Source organism: Suncus etruscus, chromosome 3 (genome assembly GCF_024139225.1).
Source record: "Suncus etruscus isolate mSunEtr1 chromosome 3, mSunEtr1.pri.cur, whole genome shotgun sequence".
In the NCBI taxonomy this organism is placed as follows: domain Eukaryota; kingdom Metazoa; phylum Chordata; class Mammalia; order Eulipotyphla; family Soricidae; genus Suncus; species Suncus etruscus.
The window spans coordinates 60,102,656-60,130,293 of record NC_064850.1 but is presented as its reverse complement, the minus strand read 5'-3'; the positions used below and the strand labels follow the sequence as shown (position 1 = coordinate 60,130,293).

At 32.7% G+C, this 27,638-nt stretch overlaps 1 protein-coding gene across 1 annotated transcript in view; it reads left to right on the top strand.

Annotated features, from left to right (window-relative positions):
• Nucleotides 1-27,638, top strand: part of KCNT2 (potassium sodium-activated channel subfamily T member 2) — a 359,575-nt gene that overhangs the window by 262,825 nt on the left and 69,112 nt on the right. The window contains 5 exon segments of the mRNA XM_049769750.1: nt 2,664-2,893; nt 6,976-7,189; nt 10,402-10,507; nt 16,976-17,148; nt 26,911-26,982. Coding sequence (XP_049625707.1) covers nt 2,664-2,893; nt 6,976-7,189; nt 10,402-10,507; nt 16,976-17,148; nt 26,911-26,982 — 795 coding nt within the window.

Genomic DNA, 27,638 nt, shown 5'->3' with positions numbered 1-27,638 from the left:
TGAACAACTCTAGTGGGAACCCCTATCAATAATAATAGTATAAAAATAAAACATTAATCGGGGGCCGGAGAGATAGCATGGAGGTAAGGCGTTTGCCTTTCATGTAGGAGGTCATCGATTCGAATCCCGGTGCCCCATATGGTCCCCTGTGCCTGCCAGGAGCAATTTCTGAGCTTGGAGCCAGAAATAACCCCTGAGCACTGCCGGGCGTGACCCAAAAACCACAAAAAAAAAAAAATAAAAAAATAAAACATTAATCATATAATTAAAATACCTTTTTATAAGAAAAATTCTGAATAACCTCTTGAATATGTCTTATATAAAGACACTAATGGGCCATGTTTAATGATAGAGTCCCTTAGAGTCTGATGACAAATTTGAGATCACCAAAGTGAGAAAAAGGTAAAGTTCCCCTGGACTGTGTTGGATTTGGTGGAGTAATATTTGTGTCTGCTATAGTGAAAATGCATAAGAAAAATTATAAACTAGTATAGAGTTTTGTGTTTTGGGGGGGGAGTGGGGGCTTATTATAGGATCACACACTGGTGCTAAGGGCTTATTCTTGGTCTTGCACTCAGGGATCACTTATGGCCACTGATAAAGCCCTTTTGTTTATGTGGTGCCAGAGGTCAGATCTGGGTCAGCCAGATGCAAAACTAGTGCTGGAATATCTGTCTGATTCCTCCTGCTGAATATTTCTCTGCTCCTTTTCTTTTGCTGTTTTTGTTTTTGTTCATACCCATCAGAACTTTGGGGCTACACATGGCTCATTGCTCAGTGGTAGTGCTCAGAGATGTTCAAGAGACAATGTGCATCTTGTCAGTGATTCAACCTGCTCTAACCTATTATTTTGCCCCCTTTAGTTTTATTATTTTTTATTTTTCCCTTTAGTTTTAATAGCCACATTGTTATGAACAAATGTTACCACAGTAAAATATTAAATAAAAAATTAAAGACATTAAATATTTGATATGAGATTTGGGGAAAAACAGTTTTATGAGGTACCACCAGATATAACTTATAATTTATGAGAAAAACTTACTTTAGTAACTTTTTGATGTTTATAAATTATTGCCATTCATTAAGAATTAAAAGTAAATGAAAAGAAGTATTTCATACAGATCTAAGCATTTTGATAAAGATTTAACAAAGGGTCTTGAAGTGTGAGAACTGGATTCTTTCACTGGTACCATAGAGAAATTGAACATGGCCTGGTTTGGCTGTGGTTTCCACCCTACTACCAAGCACAAAAATTGCTGGGAGTGATCTTTCCAAATGATTGAACAAGGTCATGAAAAGATATATAAAATCTGAACATTAAAAAAGCTTTCTAGGGGTCAGAGCAGTGGCACAGGGCATAAGTGCCTGCCTTGCATGCACTAGCCTAGGATGGACTGCAGTTCCATCTCCAGGCATCCCATATAGTCCCCCAAGCCAGGGGTGATTTCTGAGCATATAGACAGGAGTAACCCCTGAGCAATACTGGGTGTACTCCCCAAAACAAACAAACAAAAATTTTCTATAAATATAACCAGAGAAATTATGTTTAAATGATGGTACTTTCTAATTCAAACACTAAATATTACATGTTTTATTTTTGACAAAAGAATATTTACTTAGATATTTGTGCATGATTGCCATGAAAATAATGTATTATTTTACATTTACATACATGAAAATAATGTATTATTAATACATAAATATAACATTTTAGAATATGTATTTAATATATTTCCCTGATATATATATGGCATTCCACTTTAAATCTCAGTATGGTTTTATAAGAACATATATACATTTTCTATTTAAAAATATTTGAATTAGACAATTTATCACTATCAGCATATAAATATACCGGTATATTTTTTGGGGGAGTCAAACCTGGTGGAGCTCAGGGGTTACTCCTAGCTCTGCACTCAGAAATGGCTACTGGCAGGCTCAGGGACAATGTGGGATATTGGCAATCGAACAAAGGTCCACCCTGTGTTGACTGCATACAAGGCAAATAACCTACTACTGTGCTTTCACTCCGGCTCCCACTTTCAGCATATTGAAATAAAAATAGTCAAATAAAGATAAATTATCTTTGAATACATAACCTTAGAATGTACATAAGAAAATTTTAGGTAATATCTCTTACTTTTAAAGATTTTCATTTCTTCTCATTAAATTTGACAAATTGTCCCTAAAATTCAGAATGAAAGAAATATAGTAAAACAGAACAAAAAAAAATTTAGGATCATCATTAGCTAAGATTTTTCTTCCTATTTTGGCCATTTTACTTTGTTCATTATTAGATAAAGATCTTTATTCATAAATCTATCTCAATTGCATTTATTTTCCAAGAAAATATAAACAAGATATTTTTCTTTAAATAATAATTTATAACTTCTCAGGCTTTTCTGTATATATTTTGTCTGTTTGTTTACTTTGTTGTTTTGGGGGGATGGCACAACTAGCAACACATTCAAGAAATGCTCCACATTCAAGAAACCATCCTGGGGTGCTCAAGTAACCACATGGATGAACATTATTTTACTTTATTTTATTTTTTAATTTGTCATACAATTGTTACTAATTTTGTTATATATGCAAACAAACTCACCAAGATGTTTGATGAATTACAACCATTAAACTCTTTTGTTTTCTTTTTTTAAATTAAGGTTTGGTGTCTGCTTGATTGGTGTTAGGAGGGAGGATAATAAAAACATTTTACTGAATCCAGGTCCTCGATATATTATGAATGCTACAGATATATGTTTTTATATTAATATTACCAAAGAAGAGAATTCAGCATTTAAAAATCAAGACATGCAGAAGAAATGTAACATGCCAAGGTCATTTTATCATGGAGCTTCTAGATTACCCGTGCACAGCATCATTGCCAGCATGGGTAAGTATTCTTTAATTGGAAATGGTATTAGTTTTTTCTATTTTCTAAAAATATATAGATAATCCATTTTAATTTTTAAAGGTTAAATTTATTTGTTTGTGTTTTGGTTTTGGTTTTGGGGACCACACCAAAAGTCAGGGATTACTCCTGACTCCACATGCTGGGATCACTCCTACAGGGGAGGAGTTCTTTTGTAGAGAATATGGGAATTTGGGGATTGAGCCAGGTTAGAAGCGTGCAAGTGCCCTACCCACTATTCTATTATTTTAACCCATTTAGCCCAGAATCACAATTTTAAAATACCAGCATTAGTAAACTACTTCTCATCTGTAAGAAAGGACAAAATTTGCAGTGTCCTATATTTTAGATGAAACTGGATAAGGATATTTTAGGGAAGAAGTCAGAGGAATAAGTCAACATAAGGACACATACCAGATGGTCTGAGCATTGTGATAGACAGAAAAATAAAGCAAGAGAATGGCGAGTATCAAATGGTGATAAATCTTTGACCTTGGGCTATAAAATACAGATTCCAAGGCCATAGCTGAAGGCTGTAGTGCGGGAAGGCCACTAATAGTTGAACTAGGCCTGAAAGTGAAGATTAATAATTTTGTTTATCACAACCATAAATGTCAACAGTATTGTTATCATGTTGTCTAATAAATGTGTACTACAATACACATTTTTAAAGTGTCAACACTATTGTGAAAATAGATATTTCATAAGTAAGAGAATATTCATAAAAAGTTTTGGAGACAAAAGATACTTTATATGATATTTAATATATTCCTGTTAGAAAAGGGACTTCTGAGAACTTCTTCAGGCAAAGGAATGTTTTATTAAGGGTCTATGTCAAGTTTCTATATATGTTTATATTTCTGCTTAAAATATAATCACCTAATACTTATTTTTTGGTAAGATTTTATCTATATATCACAAAGACTACTTCAAATTAACTTTTTTGTGTTCTGTTTACAACACCCAACAGTACTCAGGGCTTATTCCAAACTCTGTATTCTTGGCTACCATATGGGGAGCTAAGGATTCAACACCCATGCTTTGCATGTGGCTTCCCCATAGTATTCTCTGATAGTCCCTCTTTATTGTTTTCTCAAAATTCTCCCTCTTTTTCATCTCATTCTCACCATTGAACTTATGGTATATGAGTTACATGCATGTATATATATGGATAAAGACAATGATTTAATTTTCTTAAAATTTTGTTCTCTTTCTATCACAGTGAAAACCTCTTTTAACTGCTTTTATTTATGCAAGGGAACCATTTCTTTTTTCTCCTTGAGGTCTCTCTAATTTTACCTGCTTCTAATTATTTCCTAAATAACCAAATGCATTCCTTATTTTGTCCCTTTACTTTTCTATATGTATTTCTATATATACATATAGAACCCAGTGTGTGTATATCTCCACACACATATAATATACTCCTGAACACCATGCCATTATATCTCCACAGATAAATTTCTTGAAATACTGTCTGATGACTGGCTTAGCATCATTTTATTCTTGCCACTATTCTTCCTGTTCACTCTGACATCTGCAGTCATTACATCACTAAAACTACTCTGGCAAGGTCACACCTTTGGCACTAAATCTGGCTGACATCTTCTCAAAAAGAGAATATTTATTGTGTTGTTCTTAAAACACACCAGTGCATTATGGACATTCATTTTCCTTGAGAAATCAGATCTTCTCTTACAGGTTTAATTTTTCTAATAAACTGATGACTCTCCTCCTTAACAAAGCATATTATTCTTTTCTTCACAATGATATATTCTACTATCTGCTGGCTGTTTCTATTTTCAAGTCTTGCAGGAAAAAACATTACATGGTGAACTAATCTTTCTGTCCTTATTTGAAACTACCTCATTCTCCACTTATTTTTTAATAAAACAGAATAAAAAATCATTAACCTCCAGTTCGGTTGTTTAGTCACAATTCTGACATATAACCTACTTAATAACATCTAAAGTGCTATTAATATGATCAGTAATCCCCCAAATTTTCTTATTTTCCCAGCTCTGTATCATGATAATCTAAGCCTCCATCACCTTTTCCTTTAACTGCAAGATCCATCCTCTTATTTTTACTCCACACCTTTAATCTTGCCGTCTAAATTCTTTTCACACTACGAAAATAATAATTTTACATATTTTATTTATTTATTTTTAATTTTACATATTTTAATAAGTTCATTTTATATTTCATTTTGATTACCTTATTACTAATAAGGGGAAGAATTAGTCTAATTTATCATGTAGCTTATATTAGGAGAACCAAAATTCCAGTTGCATGTGGCAACACCAGATATTTATTGAGCACATTATGACTGTCAGGACTTCTGTTAAACTTTGTGACCAATTAGAAATGTGTCTGTGTTGGGAAGAAAATAATTAAAAGAAAATTGTAGGGATGTGAGAGAAAATATAAGAAGATAGTAGAATGAAAAGATGATTCCTTATGGTGGAAATAATCTCAAATGGAGTGCAAGTTAGCTTCACTTAAAGCGAATTACACCTGGTTGCTTCAAACAAAAGTAATATTCAATTAGGCCAGACCAATTAGTACAGTGAGCAGGGCGCTCGCTCTTCCTACAAGAGAAAAGGCATCCTATTTTCTAAAATCAGTGCCTCCTTCTTAAATTCTGATGACACCTCAAAGGAGGCATTCTAAGGAAACACTGTGCTCTATCCCAGTTCAATCTTAAAACTCCTCTTGCATGGTGCCTGTGACAATGATGACATCATGCACCAAGTCGACTATGTTTTTGTTTTGGTTCTTTCTTTGCGGGTCTCACCCAGCAGTTCTGAGGGTTTACTCGTGCTTGTCTCTGTATTGAGAAGTCATTCCTGCAGTGCTTGAGAAGGGTGTGATATTGGAACCAGGTTGCTATGCACAAGGCAAGCATCTTACATGCTTTTTTATATTACATTGGTCCCATTTAAAGTTTTTGCAACAGACAATGTATACAGGAGTCTAAAGCAATATTAGCTTACTATTTTCCTTTCATTTCACAGTATCCATCCAACCATCTAATGAAAAAGGCCTTACTTTTCCTGTTCTGCATTCAATTATTTGTTATTTTTCTAGTTGTTGGTTTTTTTTTTTTTTTTTTTTTTTTTTTTTTTTGCTCAGAGGCATTATGATCAAAATGGTGTTGGGGCCTGGGTAGGCAGTGTAAAGTGCTAGTGCACATGCTTTGCTGATGGAGATCTGGGTTTATTTGCAACATACGAAGATAGTTTGAGTCCTGCCAGGAGTAACTCCCAAGCTTAGAGTCAGCAGAAAAAAATTCTCAAACTTTTTCCCTTACAGCCCATAATGAAATAAAGGAAGTCTATTATGTTTGAGTATTTTAAACTCCATATGTGTAGTCTTGTTTTACTGGTTGTCTGCATATCTAAGTGTCCAAATTAGTTTGGGTCTTGTCATAGTTGCTTAATAAGTATTTGTTCAACATAAAAAATCGCCATAAATCAATAAGAGAAAGTTAATTTAATAATGAGCAGGATGATTTATATAGCAAAAAAATGTATAAGAGTGAATGTTTTTGCCGACTTAAAGTTCTCTTCTCTGAAGCCAGAGCTATAGCACAGCAATGGGGGGGGAGTTATTTACCTTGCACACTTTGATCTGAGTTTGAACCCGGCATCCCATATGAACCCCAGAACCTATTAGAAGTAATTTCTGTGTTCAGAGCCAGAAGTAATCCCCAAGCAGAACTGAGTGTGCCCCCCAAAGAACCAAACAAAATAATAAGCTAAAATAGTAATGGATGTTTGTTTACCTTTAAATTATTAATATTTTCAGCATTTCACAAATATGTTTTTTATAACTGATCTAAACTCACAAATTTACTCTTTTCACAATTTCAGATTTATTCAGTCTAGAGAACAGAAATGCCCATTTAAAAAATAAATAAGTAACCTTTGGGATGAAAGGATAAGCTATAATATATTTTCTTCTTTTTATAATTTCTATAATTCAGTTTGACCAGTAAGGAATTTCTATGCCATTTTGGTGAAAAAATATCTTTGAAACATTTTCATCTTTCTTTGCTCTAGGGACGGTAGCTATTGACTTGCAAGATACCAGCTGTAGGTCAACCAGTGGCCCCACTCTGGCTCTTCCTGTAGAAGGAAGCAAAGAAGTTAGAAGACCCAGCATTGCTCCAGTTTTAGAGGTTGCAGATACTTCATCTATTCAAACATGTGATCTTCTAAGTGATCAATCAGAAGATGAGGCTACACCGGATGAAGTAATTTCCTCAAATTTAGAGTAAGTTCACCTCTCTGGGTATATGATTTCATGATATGGAGATTTGCCAACAAGAGCTACTCTCTTTATGTTTTGGAAAACCTAGAAACTTTCTTGCATAATTTCTCCAAAATACCCTTCCAGGTATAAAAATACACTCCTGATTATGAAGCCGATACATTTTTTACTCAAAGGCACCTTAAATTCTGTTTCTGGTTTTAATATAGATTTAAGTATTTTTAGTGCTTTATTTTTATTTCTCAAGCAAAGAAAGATAACTCATTAATTTTTGGATATAAGCTATTAAATATTTTAAAAAAGAAATAGATCTTTGACTGAATTCACAAAGAGCTCAAGATGTACATCATTCAGCATGTGTTAGGCCTGAACTTGTTCCCTGGTACCTAATGGTTTCCAAATAACACCAGGTAAAGCCAGAAAAAAACCAACTATATATATATATATTATATATTATGTTATATATATGTTATATATATATATATTATATATATTATGTTTTGGGGCCACATCCAGAGGCATTCAAGGATTATTCCTGGATCTGTGCTCAGAAATCACTCCTGGCAGGATCAAGGACCATGTGGGACGCTGGGAATCAAACCTGGTTCCTTCTTAGGTTGGCCACATGCAAGGGAAATGCCTTACTGTTGTTCAATTGCTCCCCAATATTTTTAAGTATATAGTTAGATTTTTGTTTGGGCTCACATCATATGGTATTCAGGGACTATTTTGAAGTGGTCAGAGTCATTCTTAGCTGTGCTCAGGGTACCATGAGTTGATGAGGATTAAACCCAGTTTTCTCATAAGCAAAGCATTTCTCCAGTCATATGAAAAATGTCTTTGATCCAGTCCCTTCAAAGTTGAATTTATTTTCTCTCACAAAACTTAATTATTGAGTCAGTATTACCTACTATAGCTTCCTACAAGCAGATAAATGTATTATATTTGTTTCCACACTATACATCAATGATAACTTTAATAAGTTAATTAGCACTCATATAATTTTCTAACTTCATAGTACATAGTATCAATGTCTGTTATTTATTGTATTCTAATTTTTTTATTTTTTGCACATTAGACAACAATCTTAATAACTTGGCTACACAAATTTTGCCTTATACTGATTGTATAAAAGTAAATTCTATGACAATCTGGTGCACAATTTCTGTAGATGTAAGATGAATATAATAACAATCTGATATTTTTTCTACAAAGCTATTCTGAGGTTGCTTACAGAAGTCAAAGGACATGCATGATACTCTTTAATAACCAACCACATGATACCCTTTAATAGCAAACCATAGTGTCTAAAAGGAGGGATAGAGAGATATTGAAAGTGTGAGAAAGAGAGTGCGAGGAAAGAACCTGGGGACATTGAAGGCAGGAAATTTACACTTGAGAATGGGTGGGTGTTAAATATTGTATGATTAAAACTCAAACATCAAAATCTCTTAATAGTAAAATGAAAAATTATGAGTTTGTTTAATTAAACAAAGCTTTTTTAAAATCCTAAAAATAATCATTTGAAATGGAGGAAATGTACTTAGACTATAATTGGTACAAAGTAAGCACTTATTGATTATTAATTGCTATTCAGGGAACTATTCATTAATTGTGGCAACAATTATACCATTTTAGCACTTCTTCCACTGTCTTTCATAGAACTGATAGTCAATTAAGGTTGGGAATTTAACCTAAATAAAATTGCAACCAAAATTTAAAGCCACTTCACACTTAAAAAATTGACTGCAAGAGACTTTGACATATCCTCAGAATACAATTACCACCAAAAGAAATTAATACTATTCAAGTATATTTATAAAATATTGAATAAAAGGAGAGGCTTGACTAGAATTGAAATTTTACAAATGGTAGAATGTGATGAAATTCTTTACTATTATTATTAGGTACATTGTTTTTATTTTTTACAAAAATGTGCTCTTTGTTACATTCTGAGCTAATAATTTATGGTAAATAGTTTCACTTGGGTTTGAGATATTTTTGTTTTGTACCTTTATCCAAAAAAAATTTATATATTGGATACAGAAATTTTCACGCACTGCATTTTAATTAATATTTTTAAATTCATGCGTCTACTTTCTAATAGTTTAATCTTAAAAATGTAATAGTGCCAAAATGTGCAGGTGGTTATTTTTATAAGTCAGCAAACAAGCTGGATATCTTTAATAATATTTTAAGTATAGTTTCAACAAAAACTCTTGTGGGAGTTTAAATGAATAATCAGCTCAATCACTTCCTTCCCTTTTATTTTACATTTATGACTAATGAATATTGATGCAGTGAGTCATTTTAATAGATATGTCTTTAAATATGTTTTGTTAAAATAATTCTACATATTTACACTCAGTCTTTTAGAATGAGGCTTGATAAACCTTTTTGGGAAAAAATCATTTAGCATTTTACACCTGTTGTTAAATACATAAATTTTATTGGCCTTTCCTGTGACAATTGCTGTAAATTTTAAGGCATTAATATGCCCATATGACGAATAACATCATAAAAATAAGTGCATAAACTTACTAAGTATAACTGTTCTAAAATACTTGGAAATTTGAATTTTAACAAGTTATCATTTGATATGAAGTATTATATTAATTATTTTTTCTTTTTCTTTTTTTATTTGCTTTTTGGGCCACACCCAGTGATGCTCAGTGGTTACTCCTGACTTGGGGGACCAGATGAGATGCCAGGGGATCTAACCACAGTCTATCCTAGTTTAGCACATGCAAGCAACACCTTACCACTTGCTCCACTGCTCCGGCCCCTATTTTTTCTTCTTAACTGTAAATATATATAGAAATTGTTCTTAATTCACAAAACCAGGCGAAAGGCCAAAGATATATTACAAAGGATAGAATATTAGTATTGCATGACATTGACCTAGTTTTGGTCCCTAGCATAGCACATAATCCCCCAGCACCATCAGTAGTTATCTCTGAGCACAAAACCAGAAGAAAGCCCTGAGAATTTCTGAGAGACCTAAAACAAGTACACTAATGGAACTTCACAAAATCAAGTAATGGGATAGATTTGTTTCACAAACCTTAGTTTGCCTATCATTAAGCTATTTATTTATCAAAATATAATCACTACATAAATAATATATGCATCTAATTTAACAAAATTAAAGAATCCTGGTCATGCCCAGTGTTTCATCCTTATTCAAGGTAATTACATTTATCTTATTTTTACAGATATGCTAAAGGATACCCACCCTATTCTCCATATATAGGAAGTTCACCCACTTTTTGTCATCTCCTTCATGAAAAAGTGCCATTTTGCTGCTTAAGGTTAGACAAGGTAAGAACTGTTCTATTTTTTTAATCCAAAGAACAAAACTATGAGTTTAAATTGTACTTATTTAAATAATTTTATAGGTATTTTGCACTAATTATTGCCTGACCACATCATTCCTCTACTGAATTTTCAAAAGAATTAATCAGGCTTTTAAAATAAAGTTGTATTACTTTATCCTTGATTTATTACAGCATATAATATGGAATAAAGTTCATATATGTATATTTGCTTTATTCTCCTATCACTAGATTCTTTTTTTTTTTTTTGGTTTGTTTGTTTTTATTTTTGGGCCACACCCAATGGTGTTCAGAATTGACTCCTGACTGTGTGCTCAGAAATTAGTCTTGTTGGGGCTATTTTTGGAGTGAGTACGGGCACTTTCCCAAGTATCTCCCTTCCTTTGGGAATGCCTGGCAATTGTCACCACACCCACAGACACAGTCACCTTGTTTGAACCAGGCCTTCTCCAGGAGGACCTGCAGCAGAGTATATGACCCTAAAATCTGTAGTATCATAGCTTTGATTTTCTGAAAAACTTTATTTTGGATGTCGTCATCACTGAAGGAACATTTCAATTGAACACACAGGACATATAACAAGAGCTTACTGAACCTTTTGTCATTGTTTTTGTTGTTGTTGTTTTTGTTTGTTTGTTTGGGGGCCACACCCACCAGCAGTGGTGGCAGCAGCAGCACTTGAGTTACTCCTGGCTCTTCGCTTAGAAATAGTTCCTGGCATGGTTGGGAGAGCATATAGAATGCCAGGAATTGAACCAGTTCCATCCTGGGTTGGCTGTGTGCAAGGCAAATGCCTTACCCCTATTGCCATTCCACTGTGAGTTCCATTGCTTCAACCCATTTCTTCTACCCTCATTCTCTTTCAGTCTTTTTCCATCATATATTTTCAGTGTCTAAAATATTTTTTGTTTGTGCAAGTTCAGTTTATTTGGTTATTTGTATTCTACATATTTGGTTGTTCATATCCATCCATCCATTAATTGTTTTACACTTTCGGTGAATTATGTTTTAAAAAGGAAAATAAAGGTCAGAATTATCTATCTACAAATATTCAACATCCACAGTCCCCCAAAATCCCTTTGTATTTTTTCTTACAGGATATTTTTAGCTTCAAATTTCTATATGAAATTTCCAAACATTATGAACTAATACTAGTCTGTATGTTAGTAGAAAGGACTGACTATGGAGTAGATTGGAAGCGAATATCATTCCTGTCCTTAATATCTCCTTTTCTGAGTTGCAAAAAAATTTAGCTACTGTTTAGATGTTTGATAAACCATCCAAAATAAGATATCAAGCCTTTTTCTTTAATTAGGGTATAGGTAATAAAGAAGGTAGGGTGTTTCCCTTGCATACAACCAACCCAGATTTAAAGTCTGATGCTACATATGGGCCCCAAGTAGCCAAGAGAGAGAGGAGTAAGTTATGAGAAATTCTAGGTGTGAGCCCCCCACACAAAACAAAACATTAACTTTGACAACTATTAAGCATTACTTCTCTGGGGGATTATCAAACCCTACTCACCATCCCTAGAAAATAAACTGTGAAGTGTGATTGAAATGATTTCCTTTCATGTAGATCTGAAAACATTGAAAGGTCAAATTTCAAAGGATTGCTTCTTTGATTTTAAATTTAGCAGATAATTAGTTAAAATCTCAGCTCATAATTTGCAAATTGCACATTTGGGAAAAATTCACCTTAATATTTTAGTTTCTATGTCTAAAAGATGAATATCATTTTACCATGAAGTTCACAGGTTTCTCAGAGGATTATATAAATCAGTGGCAGCAGTAGGTTTAAATACAGTGCCAGGAAATTAATAAATGAGTCAATATGCTTGCAGCTATTGTAGTTATATGGTAAGCAAAATGAAGCTCTGTTATTACTATTTCTCTTGATGAAGAATGATAAAATATTGGGAAATTTGTGTCTTTATCATCCTGGATTTGTTTGATGAATCTTTGACATTTGAATATTTGTCTCAGCTATTAAAGGGAATATTTCCATCTTTCAAATTTAAATATTTATTTATTTTTATTTTTATTTGTGGGCCACACCCGATGAATCTCAAGGATTACTCCAGGCTATGATCTCAGAAATTGCTCCTGACTTGGGGGTCCTTATGGGAAGCCCAGGGATCGAATGTGGTCCATCCTAGGTCAGCAGCATGCAAGGCAAACACCCTACCACTGTGCCATAATTCCAGTCCCTACTTAAAATTTTTGAATTATTATTTTACTTTACTCTTCAACAGCATTTGATACTGCTGCCTAGATGTATATTTTTGCTAACATTAATGAATGTGTTTTGTTTGTTTCTTTGGGTTTGTTTTTTTTTTTTTTTTTTGATTGATTTTTGGGCCACACCTGGTGATGCTCAGGGATTACTCCTAGCTCTGATCTCAAAAATCGCTCCTGGCTTGGGGGACCATATGGGGCTGTGGTCCATCCTGGATCAGCCTCATGTTAGGCAAATGCCTTACCGCTGCGCCACCGCTCTGGCCCCAACATTAATTGAATGTTAAGCTTCAAGGCCCTTCTCTTCATCAGATATTTCTATTTCTTAACTAAATTTTGCAGACTATATGAGCATTGAATTCTCAAAACCCTGAATTTACTTCTGGTGCATTTTACTTTTTTAATAGACAGTTAAAGCGAAATAAAATGTTGAGATCAAAGTGAGAACTTTATAAAGCTAAAAATCTGAACTTTCAGAGGTGAAACTCAATAAAAGTACAATCATGAACTTTAGAAAACCCAAAGACTATGACATACATACTTGACATACAAAAACATAGTTTTTGAGATTTTTGGACTGTGACCTCTGCTGGTAACATCTAGAATTCCTGGTAACATTTTGTTTTGTAGAAAAGAGCCCCATGTAGGTTTAAGAGATAGGACTGTGCTGCAAATCCTATTCTATTTGTTAAATGTGTGAGTCAGGTTTGTATTACTAAAACCACTAAGCATCAACTTTAGTTGTCTCTCACCTTAGCCAAAGTTTATTCACTCTCTAATCCCTGATGTCTCCTCCTTTTGTTGTAATTTTTATAATAATAGAGCCACTTTTATTTATTACACTTAAATTTTAATTAATTTTTTGTTCCAACTTTAATATTGGGATTCATAATCCCAACACTGACCATTTAGAAATTCTTTGTTAGTGGATATAGCCTTTCTCTGTGGTTTCAGTTTCTGCTTACGTGAGTAAAACACAGAAATCAGTCTTCCAATGAAGTATGGACCCTTCATCATTTTCTTTATTCTTTATACCTTAAAAATTATTTCAAAAATCACTTTCCACTCTCTTAATTATTGCTTTTCAAAATTCAGGTCACCTGTTTCTGTTGGTGATTAATTTTTTTCATCCTTAGTTTCAGTAAGATTTCCTTATTTTGTCCTCCTTGGAATACAGTTTGGAGGGTGTCCAATTTCATCCTGAAATTGCTGTTGATAAGTTAGCCACCATTTTAATTTATATTCCTTCTGGAGAGTTTGGATGAACTTAAAAAAGACTTCAAGATGGATATGATTGTTATATAGGTTCTATATTTCTTTATTTTTATCTTTAAGTTCTTTGTTTTGTTTTTGTTACACGTCAGTTTCTAGGTAAATATATTTGGTTTTTAATTTTTAGGGTTTCCTAAATTTTTCAGTAAATACTTACTTGAATATGCTTTCTTTTTGATTCTCTATGTTTTTAGGTATTTTAAAATTTATGTTAGATGGTCTTATTGCTCTTTTTAAAATATCATTTTCCAAATATTTTTATTTGCTTTTATATCTCTTTTCCCCTCCGAATTTTATTCTAGATTATTACTTCAATTCTACCCTATTGATTTTGTCATCAGTTTTGGATGGGTGTTTTTCCAGGAAGTAAGGACTAGTGAAGTCTGTAGGACCTTGTGCATGGGATTGACAGTGTGGTCTCCAGACTCAATAAACCAGTCTTAAGGCTTCATCTGAAGTCATTTGAACTTATTGGCTTGTGAGATCATCCTTGCCACTCTGATTATGCAAAATGTGTACATCTCATTCTGAGAAAGTCTTTGATTTTTTTGTCTCAAAAGTAGAAACAATCCCAAAGTTCATACAAATCCAGGGCCTTTATCTTAGTGGCAGAAAATAATTTATGGAGAAGAACCATAAAGTAAAATGAGAACGAGATATTTTCCAGAGACAGGAGAGAACAAGAATGAGAACAAGAGCAAGAAAGCTAGAGAGAGCAAGAGCGAGAGCGAGCTAAAGAGAGATTAGAAAAAAAAAATTTTTGTGGGGGGAATCATTACACTCAGTCCCAAGTGCAGTGACTTCAATTTATTTGGGAAGCTGGAACTTTTTCAAGTTCTCTCAGCTTTCCATGCTCTTATAATGCCCTGATAGATAAGCTTCATTTTTCAGGGCATTAATATCTATCTATGAAAAGGTTTTGAACTCTGGTGGTCTCTTTCTTGGGTGGTGGGGCAGGACAGGATATTGTGCATACCCAAATATGCTCAACATTAATCCTGGGGTTTCTCAGAGGACTGTATAAGTTACAAGGTATCAAACCTGTGTCAGCCATATGCAATAAGCGTCCAACCAACTGTGCTTTCTTCAGACCTAGTTTGTATCTTTCTTCTCCCAAGCCCATATAGGTCTTTTTAGCCCACTTCAGAAAGGACCTGCTGGACTTACACTTGAACTGGCAGCAGGATTATGTCTTTTAAGATTCTGCTTGTTTACCTACAGGGTTCTTGGTTTATGTCATCCTAAATTTAACTCAAAGGGGCCTCCTACTCACTAATCTCAGAACATGGGATTTAAAGCGTCTTTTAAATTAATATTTCACATTTTTATATATATTTTCTGAACACTATACGTGTAACTTTTCAATAATTTACCAGGTTAATGTCTTGTTCTTTCTTCTTTAATTGTACAATTTTACTCTTAAATATAGTAAATATGTACTCATTGTACATTCTGAATTAACAATCAAATGATTAAAAAAATTGTTGTCTGTGTGAGATTAATTCTAATATTCTTTATTTTGACTAACTCTTGGTACCTGTTCTCATCAAAGTTTTGTAAATTTTTCTTTTTTAAGTAAATGCAGAGAATATTTTAGAATTGTTGGGGCTGGAGAGATAGCATGGAGGTAAAGCGTTTGCCTTTCATGCAAGAGGTCATCGGTTCGAATCCCAGCGTCCCATATGGTCCCCTGTGCCTGCCAGGAGCAATTTCTGAGCATGGAGCCAGGAGTAACCCCTGAGCACTGCCGGGTGTGACCCAAAAACCACAAAAAAAAAAAAATTTAAGTAAATGCAGAGAATATTTTAGAATTGATAAGGTCGGGGCCGGGTAGGTGGCGCTGGAGGTAAGGTGTCTGCCTTGCAAGCGCTAGCCAAGGAAGGACCGCGGTTCGATCCCCCGGCGTCCCATATGGTCCCCCCAAGCCAGGGGCGATTTCTGAGCGCTTAGCCAGGAGTAACCCCTGAGCGTCAAACGGGTGTGGCCCAAAAACCAAAAAAAAAAAAAAAAAGAATTGATAAGGTCAATTTTCAACAAACTAATGTCTACCTGAATAAATATGCATATTTTATTTAAGAATTTTATAAAGATTAAAAAGCCTGTTATCTCTCCAAAAATCAGTTTAAGTAATGTATAAACAAAACCCTTCATATTTTAGTCCCTTAGTATATTTAGAACTAATAATATTTAAAGTTATTTTATTATTTTTCCACAAATGAAAGGGGTAGATGATTGTTTCCAGCTTTTTGAACTATTGTCGGGAAAGTATATGTATTTATGGACTTTAATGTATTTTTATATTTTCACATATAAATATTTTGATCTACATATGCATTGTCATAATTTTAAAATATATATACCCAGATATCATCTAACAATAAATTTCAGTTTTCAGTAGAATATATGTGAACACATATCACAAATTTTTTCTTCCCTGCATCAAGATATCTCATTTCCTTTCTCTCTCATCTCTTTAGTTTTTCTTTGAATTTTCTATTTTTTAAATCATGTTGCTTTTGGTCTTCTTGAAACAATTGTATTATGATCAGTTATGTCAACTATGTGATGCATTTTCATCAATAACTAAAAAAATATTATAACAAAAAAGAGGTATTCTCTGCACAGGCCAAAACTACTCTTGGAGGCCCATCTAACCTAGAGTCCATTTTTTCAGTCTTCTAAAAGCATGTAATTGCAGGTATTCTATTTTTTATTAAAGTTCTAGGCTGGTATCTAAAAAAGAATGTATCTCATTTCAATTGTTTTATCTTTTTCATACATACTTTTCTTTTTTAAGTAAGCTGGACATTTAGTTACAGAAAATTGTAACTATTTTAAACTTTTTAGAAACTAAGGTGAGATTATTTCCATATATCCTAAAATTTGTCAACAAAGCTTGGTGAAGTATAAAAATAGTTTTTCTTTGTATAATTTTTCTTCTCCAGAGTTGCCAGCATAACTACTATGAGGATGCAAAAGCTTATGGATTCAAAAATAAGCTAATTATAGTTGCAGCTGAAACAGCTGGAAATGGATTGTATAATTTTATTGTTCCTCTCAGGGCATATTATAGACCAAAGAAAGAACTTAATCCCATAGTACTGCTGTTGGATAATCCGTAAGTATATTTTGAAATACACAAATACTACAAAGGGTATTTAACTTTATATGTAGAAAAACTTCAAATTATTTGCATTACTTTATATCAGATACATTATGGCACAGATTTGTCAGAAAATAAATTCAATGCTATGGTACAAAATAAATATGTCAAGAGATGCATTTTGTGCCATGTGCAAAACAATCATTGATTACAGTGATACTTCACAAGTACTACTTAAAACATCACTGGAATACTCCCAGGTCTTTATTTTAAACTATTTTGTAAGTGGTCATCTATTTAATCACCCATGGAAACATGCCACTGAAATAATTACAGTAATTTTCTTTAAATTAATCAACTAGCCTGGAAAAATCTCTGCCAAAGCCGGACACTTTTGTTGGCCTCCTACATAACAATTAACTCTAAGATAACCATATTCATATCAATGATCTATTTTCTAGCTTATCCCATACAACATTTTCATAAGCTGTGTTGATTATTTCGCCCTTTCAAAATACATTCTCTAACATAGCATGCATAAGTAATGTGTTATCATGTTTATTTATCTTGAAAATGTTTGGTTGTTCTATTTTTGTAAAACATGAATACTTATTATTCCAAAAATTGTATACAGATATAAATATAAGCCAATTAATTTTCTGATCAATTCCATTGTATCCTAAAATTGTTATATTCTCTGTTATTTTAAATGAGCAGTAAGTAATCTATGGGTTACTATATTTTAGGATCAAACCACTCTTCTCAAAAATTTCAAAGAAAAGGAAATTTTGGGAAAGAATAAATAAAGCAAAAGCCTTGTCTCTGTCTCTAAAATATATCAAGGGCCAGGGAGATGATTCAAATGCCTGAAGTTTATATGTTAGCCCCAGGCTGAATCCCTGATACTTCTTGGTCCTCTGCATGTAGCCAGATGTGGCCAAAATAAACAAATAATAAAATTTTCCTGAAGAAGTTTTACCAAACAAAATTATTTTTCTAGTGTAATATTGAATTTACTTTTCTCTGCAAATTATAATGATACTCATTGCTGTATGCCTTCTCTCTTATTATTGCAATGACAATAAACTCTAAAGTTTGAATGTTACTGGAAAAGAATATTCTAGTAGGAGACTTACTTGTAGTGTTATATCATTTTGGCATATTTTACAGAAGGTGAATCAATTTAGATGTGGGCAAGGAAAAACTTAGATCCTCTGTCAAAGAAAGCAAAAGATTGTGACAAATTTTATGGGGATAAAAACCTGGTTATGAAATGGTAACAGCAATTGAATTTTTATATATGTTCGACTAGGTTCTGCTTAGTACCAAGACCTCATTTTTCTTTGAACATAGCTTCATGATGAGATTTCACAGGTAGAAGGAATCTGTAAGGAAAAGGTTACTCAATGAATGACATAAATGGATGCACATAAGGCAGTTTTGTGCTTTCTGTTTATGGTGTGAACACTTCTCTGGATGTAAAAGATGATAAATCAGGGTCATGTTCAGTCTAATAGTCTGAAATCCATCTTTTATGACTTAATACAAGTAGACCCTCTCACATTCAGATTACACAAATATAAGGATAAGTCTTGAAAATAATAAAGTGGAATCATGTTTAGAAGACTTATTTTTTACAGCTAAGGATAATAAGCACACTTTGCTCTGATTTCCATGATTTTAACATAGAAATGTACTCCCTATTAGTATAAGTCCCCTTCAAACACTATCTTTTAATTGGAAGTAGATTACTCTACGGAACTGAGAACATTTTCCATCTCAGTTTCACTTAATGATCTCAGCAAACAGTTGTTAGCAGCTAAAGTGTCCTTCACAGATGTACTATCTGCATATTATAAAATCACTCTATATAGTTTAGGCCCTTTATATATATATATATATATATATATATAATTTTGAAAGAAAACTTGCTAATATGACATATTATTAATGGTTAATTGGTTTTCTCAGAATTAGAAATTCACTGTCTCTTCCACAGTTAACTCATCTGCAGTTGATTCCTCAACTGATTAGTTATAGAAAAAATGGAAGACTTTATTTTAAATACTGAAAACTCATTTATATTTATGTTATATATGTAGCTTCTTGTTTATTTGCTTGTTTGTTTATTTGGGGGCCTACTTGAAGGTATTTCTCCTGACTCTTCTCAGGGATCAATTCTGGCAGGGTTCAGGGGATCTCATAGGTTTCTGGGAAATGAACCCAGGTTGGTTACATGTGAGGCTAGTGCCTTCCCTGCCAATCTATCTCTCCAAATATCTATCAAAATATATATTTTATTTGAATGAGGCCATATAGATTAATTAAATGAAGATAGTTATCTCCCCAGTTTAAAACTGTTGAGAGTTATTCTCAGAAATTAACTTCATATTTTTTCTTCTTATTCTCATAAGAAGTATCTTCAAACCATATAGTGATGACTTATCCTCAGAAATGTATTTAAAAATCCCTATAACTCAAATCTTAGTAGTTATATTGTTATAATTTAGATAAACCAAAGTCTGTCTGATTTTGTAATAACATCATATCTTATTTATAACCCAGAGAAATAAATCTAAAGAAATGTAATGATTTTTTTTCATATTTATTGGATTAGGACCTCTTACAAAATTTATAATTCATTGATCATTTATTCTATTGTATCTAATTTATAGATGATAAACAAAAACTACATATATATTTAATTTTTTGGAACTAAATATACTTTCAACTATGAAATATTTTAATTATAAAATGTTTTGCTTTCGGGGCCGGAGAGATAGCATGGAGGTAAGGCGTTTACCTTTCATGCAGAATGTCATCGGTTCGAATCCCGGTGTCCCATATGGTCCCCCGTGCCTGCCAGGAGCGATTTCTGAGCATGGAGCCAGGAAAAACCCCTGAGCACTGCCAGGTGTGACCCAAAAACCACAAAAAAAAGTTTTGCTTTCATAATTATTCACATTTTGAAATGAGGTATTCATGTAACATTGTTTGATTATTTGATGGGACAAGATATTTTTAAATCATGTAGGTTATAAAAACAATTACTGTAATAATCGGTTAGTTACACGCATACTTCCCAAAAAGCATTCAGTATTTTTATTTGTTGTTCTCTGATCCTTGGGTCAAGAATGAGGAAATAAAAACTAAATACATAATGTTCCAGAAGTTTTAGGCAATCCACTTTGATTTTAAGCAATAAAAAAAAAAAACAAAAACAGTGGTGCTGTTATGGCTAATATTTAAAAATCTATTCTACATTGTTATAGTGAAATGCAATGTTATCTTCAATTTTATTACATCATAAAATTTTTGTACACTGTGCTCTTCTAAATTATTAGTTCATTAGGAGGTACATGGACTTTATTTTATTTTTTGCTTGTTAATCTATTTGTTTTGAGGGCTTCACATTCAGCAATGCTCAGGGCTTGCTCTAGCCTTTGTGCTCAAGGATCTATTTTAAGGGTTTTTAGAGGACCATATAATGTGCCAGGGACAGAACCTATGTTAGCCCATCTAAAACAAAGACCCACCATGCAATTTCTCAAGCCATCAGTTAATTTTATATGCACAAGCATTGCAGAAAATAACATTCAATTAAATGATAGCTAAGACATTTTACTGAAAGGCTAATTAATTCAAGCATAATTGTGCTGAGTAATAATAACAAATGTCACAAGTAAGAAACTTTTAAAATGTAATTTAATTAACCTTACTATTTTATACCCATAATATGTCAAAATAAATGTTCTTAATATTTCCAAACAGAAAATCTTTAAGAACTTATATGGGTAATTAAAGAAAAATTAGCCACATTGGAAAGCATCTTTTACTTGGACTTGGTTCATTAGAGTTACTCAGTACTAACTGGTTGGCAATTTGTTCTATTTGATCTGCTGTTGCACCATATTTATTTAAATGTTTTGATTACCATCACAGCCGTAAAGGACATCAAGTCATCAAGAGATGCCTTTTAATGAAAAATGAGAAAGATATTTTAAAGTTTTGAAATATATTACACAAAATTGTAAGAGCTAACTTTACCTTCCAAATTTTACTTGCATCTTGTCTATACTATTTTTTATTGAAATCAACCTTTTCACATATGGTATCAAATAAAAATTAGTTCAGCTCATCTCACATGCAGTGATGGAATTTATTGTAACAATGTATTGTTGTTATGCTAGAGTAATACCAGCATTTTTATTAAAGTTATTTGTTGTTTATACAGCTCTGAGAAATGGTCTATGGTATTTTTCTAGAAAAGGTTGAGTGCTCTTTTTTGCTAGCCTTCTCATTGGTAAAATGAGTAGAACATTTGTCTTAAGTTATTTTGAACTATACATGATGTATATGTAGTATTGATTGACTCATCAAAGGTAACTGGGAAATGGACATTTCCCTTTTTCCATTAGGAAGAAAATCGCATCCCTATTCAAACCAAGAGTGAATTTCTATGAAACCCTATCAACAATAATACAAAATTTATTTTAACTAGTTGAGATTAAATGACATAGAACCAGAGAGATAGAGTAACAGATGGAGCACATACTATTCATGCAGAAAGCCTTAGTTTAATCCCTGCCACTGTACGGTTCCTGAGTATTATCAGCACAAACCTGAAAACACAGAGCCAGGAGTAGCAGCAAGTGCTTCTGGTTATGACCCACAAACAAAAAAAAAAAACTCTGATCTATATATGTACCTATATATGTGTATACACATAAATTTCTAAGAAAATAAAAATATAAAGGCCTTTTAAATTCATATCTTCAATCTGACGTAAAGAAATTGTTAGTTATTTAAAATAATTTTACAATTTTTTGTAAATCCACAAAACTCCACTTCTTAGCAATTTATGGTAATTAAATAATTGCAAGCAGCGACAATTTTATAAAGGATACAAATTTTATACCTTCTGAGGATATTCATTTAGACATATGAATAGATTTTTTATAAATAAATTTGCAATTTAGAATACTAATCAATGTTGAACTCATTTTTCTTCTGTTTACTAACATCAACTACTTTTATGATAATTTAATTTTTATTTCACTTGATACGAGTAATCAAGTCTCTTTTGTTTAATCAATGAATATTTACTGTTTTCTAAATCAATTTTATCATGTTTATATCTCTTTGTAATATCTGTTTAGATATCAAATACATTTTATTTATTAAATACAAGATATTTTATCAAGATATTTAAGCATGTTATGATGAATTTTAAAGCTAAATATCAATTATTTTCACCACTTTTCTTTAATGTAGTACACAAGCTTTCTTTAATAGTCAAGAAATAATGACTTATATTGCATTCAATTTTATTGATGCAAATTGTGTTATGTTATATCTTTCAGTACTTTGGGTTTATAACATAAGAATAAGACATATACTTAATGTGTGCTATTACTCAATATTATCCCATAATAGCACTTTGCCAATTTAAAGTTTATATTTGCTAATTAACTGTCTCTTGCTAATTAGAAAAACAAATGATCAAGTAAGAGCCTATAAAATGGGACTAATATGTTGCTTAACAGAAGAGGGTATGCCATGCATATGTGTGGCCCTAGGTTTGATCACTTAGACCTCTAAAAGAAGAGGAAAGGAGCATATGTTAAAATTTATGTTACTTTTTACTTACTAAGTATTTAGTGCCACAAGTGTGTGCCCATTTATTTTATGAAGCAATGTGATATTCGTGAATGTTCAACCTACTTTATTTTTTCATATTTTAAAGCACATTTATTAATAGAACTATGAATATTATGTTACGTAAATTAATTTTTCCAAAGAATATGGTCTGCTAGTCTCCTGAGATTAAATATTTTTATGGAGATTACCTGTTTACCAGGTTACAGTAAACTGATTTACCTTATAACTGAATTAAATCCACATAAGGTTGAAATATAAACCATATAAGGATAGATTATAAAGAACATACATTTAAGTAATATCTGAGGTTTGGGAAAATTTCTTTGACATTACCCACCAGTAACTGTGGCATAACTACATGTATGTAACATTTGAGCTTCCTAAAACAAGGCAATAGGTTTGATATCCAGGAGTCTTTAATGATTTTACTAATTGTGATCTCTATTTGAAATTCATCAAGCTATGCTGGCAGCAACATAGGTTTTACATTGTACCAAGGGACCACAGTGCCCCAATTATACAAAATAGTATCAATAACTTTTATTAAATTTAATTATTCAATAATACTAGTTCTGATCCAAAACTAGATTGTATAGCCAAAGAACTAAATTGATAAGATAGCATTAATAAATTAAAGTGTAGATAGGTAGTACAGGTGTAAAGCCCTGGACTATAATGTGGTCAACAGAGTTTCAAACTGGCACCCTATATGATCATCTGAGGCCCACCAGGTATTATATATGAATAGAGACAGAAGTGAGCCCACAGCAGATTGAAGTGTCTCCTACAATACACTTCAGAAAGAAGAGGAGAAGATTAAGAAATTAGAATGTGAATTTGAAAGAATGAGATTCAAAATGAATTACCTTAGGGTACATATCTCTGATTAACTGAGGGATTATGGACTCAAACCTGTGGGATATATTATTGAAAGGTAAAAGATATCAGCAAGCCACCAAATCTCTTTACTGTCCCCAGTCTTGTGACATTTCCTCACAGTTTTATTTTTCTGGTCTAGGGAGAGAAGTGGAGGAACCAGAACACAGGTTGCATCAGGACTTCTGGCTATTTTAATCTCCAGCATTATGCGGTCATTTGAACATTATTATGATAAACCTTAAGTACTTATCTTAGAAGCCCCAATCTTCAACTAAAATATATATTCAAAAAATTAAATAGATAAAAGAATTTTAGGGGCCAGTGAGGTGGCACTAGAGGTAAGGTGTCTGCCTTGCAAGCGCTAGCCAAGGAAGGACAGCAGCTCGATTCCCCCAGCGTCCCATCTGGTCCCCCCAAGCCAGGGGCAATTTCTGAATGCTTAGCCAGGAGTAACCCCCGAGCATCAAACGGGTGTGGCCCCCCCCAAAAAAAAAAAACCAAAAAAAAAAGAAGTTTAGAAAGAAAAGAGTGGAAGAAAGAGAGGAAGGAAAGAAGAAAGAAAGAAAGAAAGAAAGAAAGAAAGAAAGAAAGAAAGAAAGAAAGAAAGAAAGAAAGAAGAAAAAGAAAGAAAGAAAGAAAGAAAGAAGAGAAAGAAAGAAAAGAAAGAAAGAGGGAAGGAAAGGAGGGAGGAAGGAAGGGAGGAAGGAAGAGAGAGAGAGAGAGAGAGAAAGAAGAAAGAAAGAAGAAAGAAAGAAAGAAAGAAAAGAAGAAAGAAAGAAAAAGAAAGAAAAGAAAGAAAAGAAGAAAGAAAGAAAGAGAAGAAAGAAAAGAAAGAAAGAAAGATGAAAGTGAGAAAGAAAGAAAAAAAAGAAAGAAAGAGGGGAGAAAGAGAGGAAGGGAGGAAGGAAAAAGAAAGGAAGAAAGAAAGATGAAAGTGAGAAAGAAAGAAAAAAAAGAAAGAAAAAAAAGAAAGAAAGAAGAAAAGAAAGAAAGAAAGAAAAGAAAGAAAGAAAAAAAGAAAGAAAGAAAGAAAGAAAGGAGGGAGGGAGGGAGGGAGGGAGGAGGGAGGGAGGAAGGAAGGAAGGAAGGAAGGAAGGAAAGAAAGAAAGAAAGAAAGAAAGAAAGAAAGAAAGAAAGAAAAGAAAGAAAGAAGAAAGAAGAAAGAAAGAAAGAAAGAAAGAAAGAAAGAAAGAAAGAAAGAAAGAAAGAAAGAAAGAAAGAAAGAAAGGGAGGAAGGAAGGAAGGGAGGAAGGAAGGAAGGAAGGAAGGAAGGAAGGAAGGAAGGAAGGAAGGAAGGAAGGAAGGAAGGAAGGAAGGAAGGAAGGAAGGAAGGAAGCAAGGAAGCAAGGAAGCAAGGAAGCAAGGAAGCAAGGAACGAAGGTTGGTTTTCACCTTCAGTGCTCAAGGCTTCCTGGGTCAGGGTTTACTCTTGGTGCTGCTCTTCAAGCTACTTCTCATAAATCAAAACACAGTCAACCAGGTGCATAGCAAGTGCCTTAATCACTGTGCTGCCTTTCTGGCCCTCGTTTTCCTCTTTTCAAGAAGACAATCAGGAATTAAAGGGGGAAGGAGAGGAAAAAAAAAAAAGAAGACAATGCCCAAAGTTGCTACTAGGAATGTATATTGTTGCAGTATTTGTTGAAAATTACCTTTAAATGCTTTTAAAATATGAATGATCTATGAGTCACCAATAAACCTTCTATGGATATCTTGGATAAAATTATAAAAATGAATGTTAGGAATTTTTTAAAGATTTCTTTATCACTTATAATATTAGCATTTTGAAAATAAATTGCAATTATATTATTAATTATCATCGTTAATAACAAAGGGGAAAGGTTCATAAAATGAATAACAGAGATTTTGTAAAATTTTATGAAATGACTTGATTTAGCCTTCAAAATTAAGTGATTATTTAAAATAGCTACAAAGAAATTTATGGATGAGAGGAATTCCATCTATTTATAATGTTTCTATAAAATATATCTTAAGTTTAGTATATTGAAAATTCTTTTAAAGCTAAACGGATAAAAGAATGATTAATAGCAATAGAATAAATGACGGATAAAAATACTTCATTTAGTAGGAATATATATCTGAAATATCTTTTTACCAAAAATTTCCCTCTCTTTTAAACTGGATAAACTCCCACTCATTGCTCAACCAACATCAAATTAAATAGTATTTCTGTTAAATATTCTCCAATTCTGCATCCTGAGTGCAATCATTTTACTTTTAGATGAAATATTTAATGTGGTGTGTGCTTTTGTATGTGAATTACAAAAAAGTATTTTTAAATGAAGTTTATATGATATTCATTTTGGCATATTCCTGAGCATATTAAAATGTCTGTATTAAATATGTGGGATGCACATGTGCATAGCAAATAGATACAGAAACATTAATAATTTTATAAAGGGAACAAAATGATTGAGAGATTTCTAAAGAAGTTTTCAGACTCATGATACTTTACTGCAATACATCCATTAAGTGAAAATCTTAGTTGTGGGGCTGAACCATAGCAGATGGTAGGGGCCTTACACGACCAACCAGAGTTGGATCCCCAGCATCCTATATGGTCCCCCAAGCATGCCAGGAGTAATTTCTGAACATAGAGCCAAGAGTAACCCCTAAGCATCACTGGGTGTGAACCCTTCCCCCAAAAGAAAGAAAATGTTAGCTGTAACCAATATTTGTTCAATAACATGTATTTAGTAAATCAATATAATGTAAGATGAATTTTAAATGTATACAATGAACATTTATGTTGGTATACATGCTGTATCTATTTGTATGTTTCCAAAGAAATTCTATATATTCCTCGAAACAAATGCTATTATTTGACATGTTAGTTTGACTTTCAACGCTGTGAGTCACCTGAGAAAAAATGATTACTTTCTCGTTACTCAACAGGAGTCACTTTTAAATTCATTCATAATGTATTTTAATTATAATCAAAAGTAGCATTTGAGTATTTTGTATGAAATTATGCCATAATGTTTCTGATTTAGACAGCAGATATACAGCCTAGTTGTTACTCTCTTTTATAATTTTGAGTATGTTGTATGATTCGTAGCAATTGAAGATGCATTTTCTCATGACTGTTAAGAAATAAAAAAAGGCACGTCATAGTGTTTAGTTTTGAAAATGCAAACTAAGACAACTTACTTCCTTTCCCCAGAAGCGCTACCGCTGTTGTGACATTGTGTTTCATTTTGTAACCCATCTGCTACTTAGGCCAGATATGCATTTTCTGGATGCAATCTGTTGGTTTCCAATGGTTTACTACATGGTGGGCTCTATTGACAAGTAGGTGACAAAATCTTTGGTGCACTAAATAGTGTGGTGTCCTGTGGTTTGTCATGTGCTGTGCTCCTTTGTTGCATGAAGAGTGTTATTTGCCCTCGTAGTATTGCAAATATGATAGTATGCATGCGGAGCTTATGTCCTTGTGTGATATATCTTGTATTTAAACTTTCTAAAAGTAATGTGTTTAATTAAAACAAATCTTGCTGCATGTCAATAATGTCTATTCTGTTCAAATTTTAGAAACTTAATTCCGTTCTGTGTTGTTTATAGTAAAAATGTGATTATGATTTCAATAATGTCTGAGGACACCCAAAAGTTCAGCTTTGTAAATTGCCTTCATATAATTATCATCACTTCTGGAAAGTTTCCAAATCATTGAGAAATGTTTATTTTTAATTCATAGTTTTAAATTAAAGCATTTCTTTAAGAGATTATTTTAATCTTTTAATATGTCACTCACTTCTGTAATCTGTTCATGAAAGTCAAGAGCGTGCAATTTTCTAGAGTTAAAATGTAAGTTACTTTATGCGCATCAAGAATTATACAATGTTTAACTACAGATCAATTTCAGTTATACAGGCAAATTTAAAACTAGAAATAATCAAAAATGCTTCTGCTGTTGGTTTTCCATTTAAACATATGTCAGACAGAGCCTT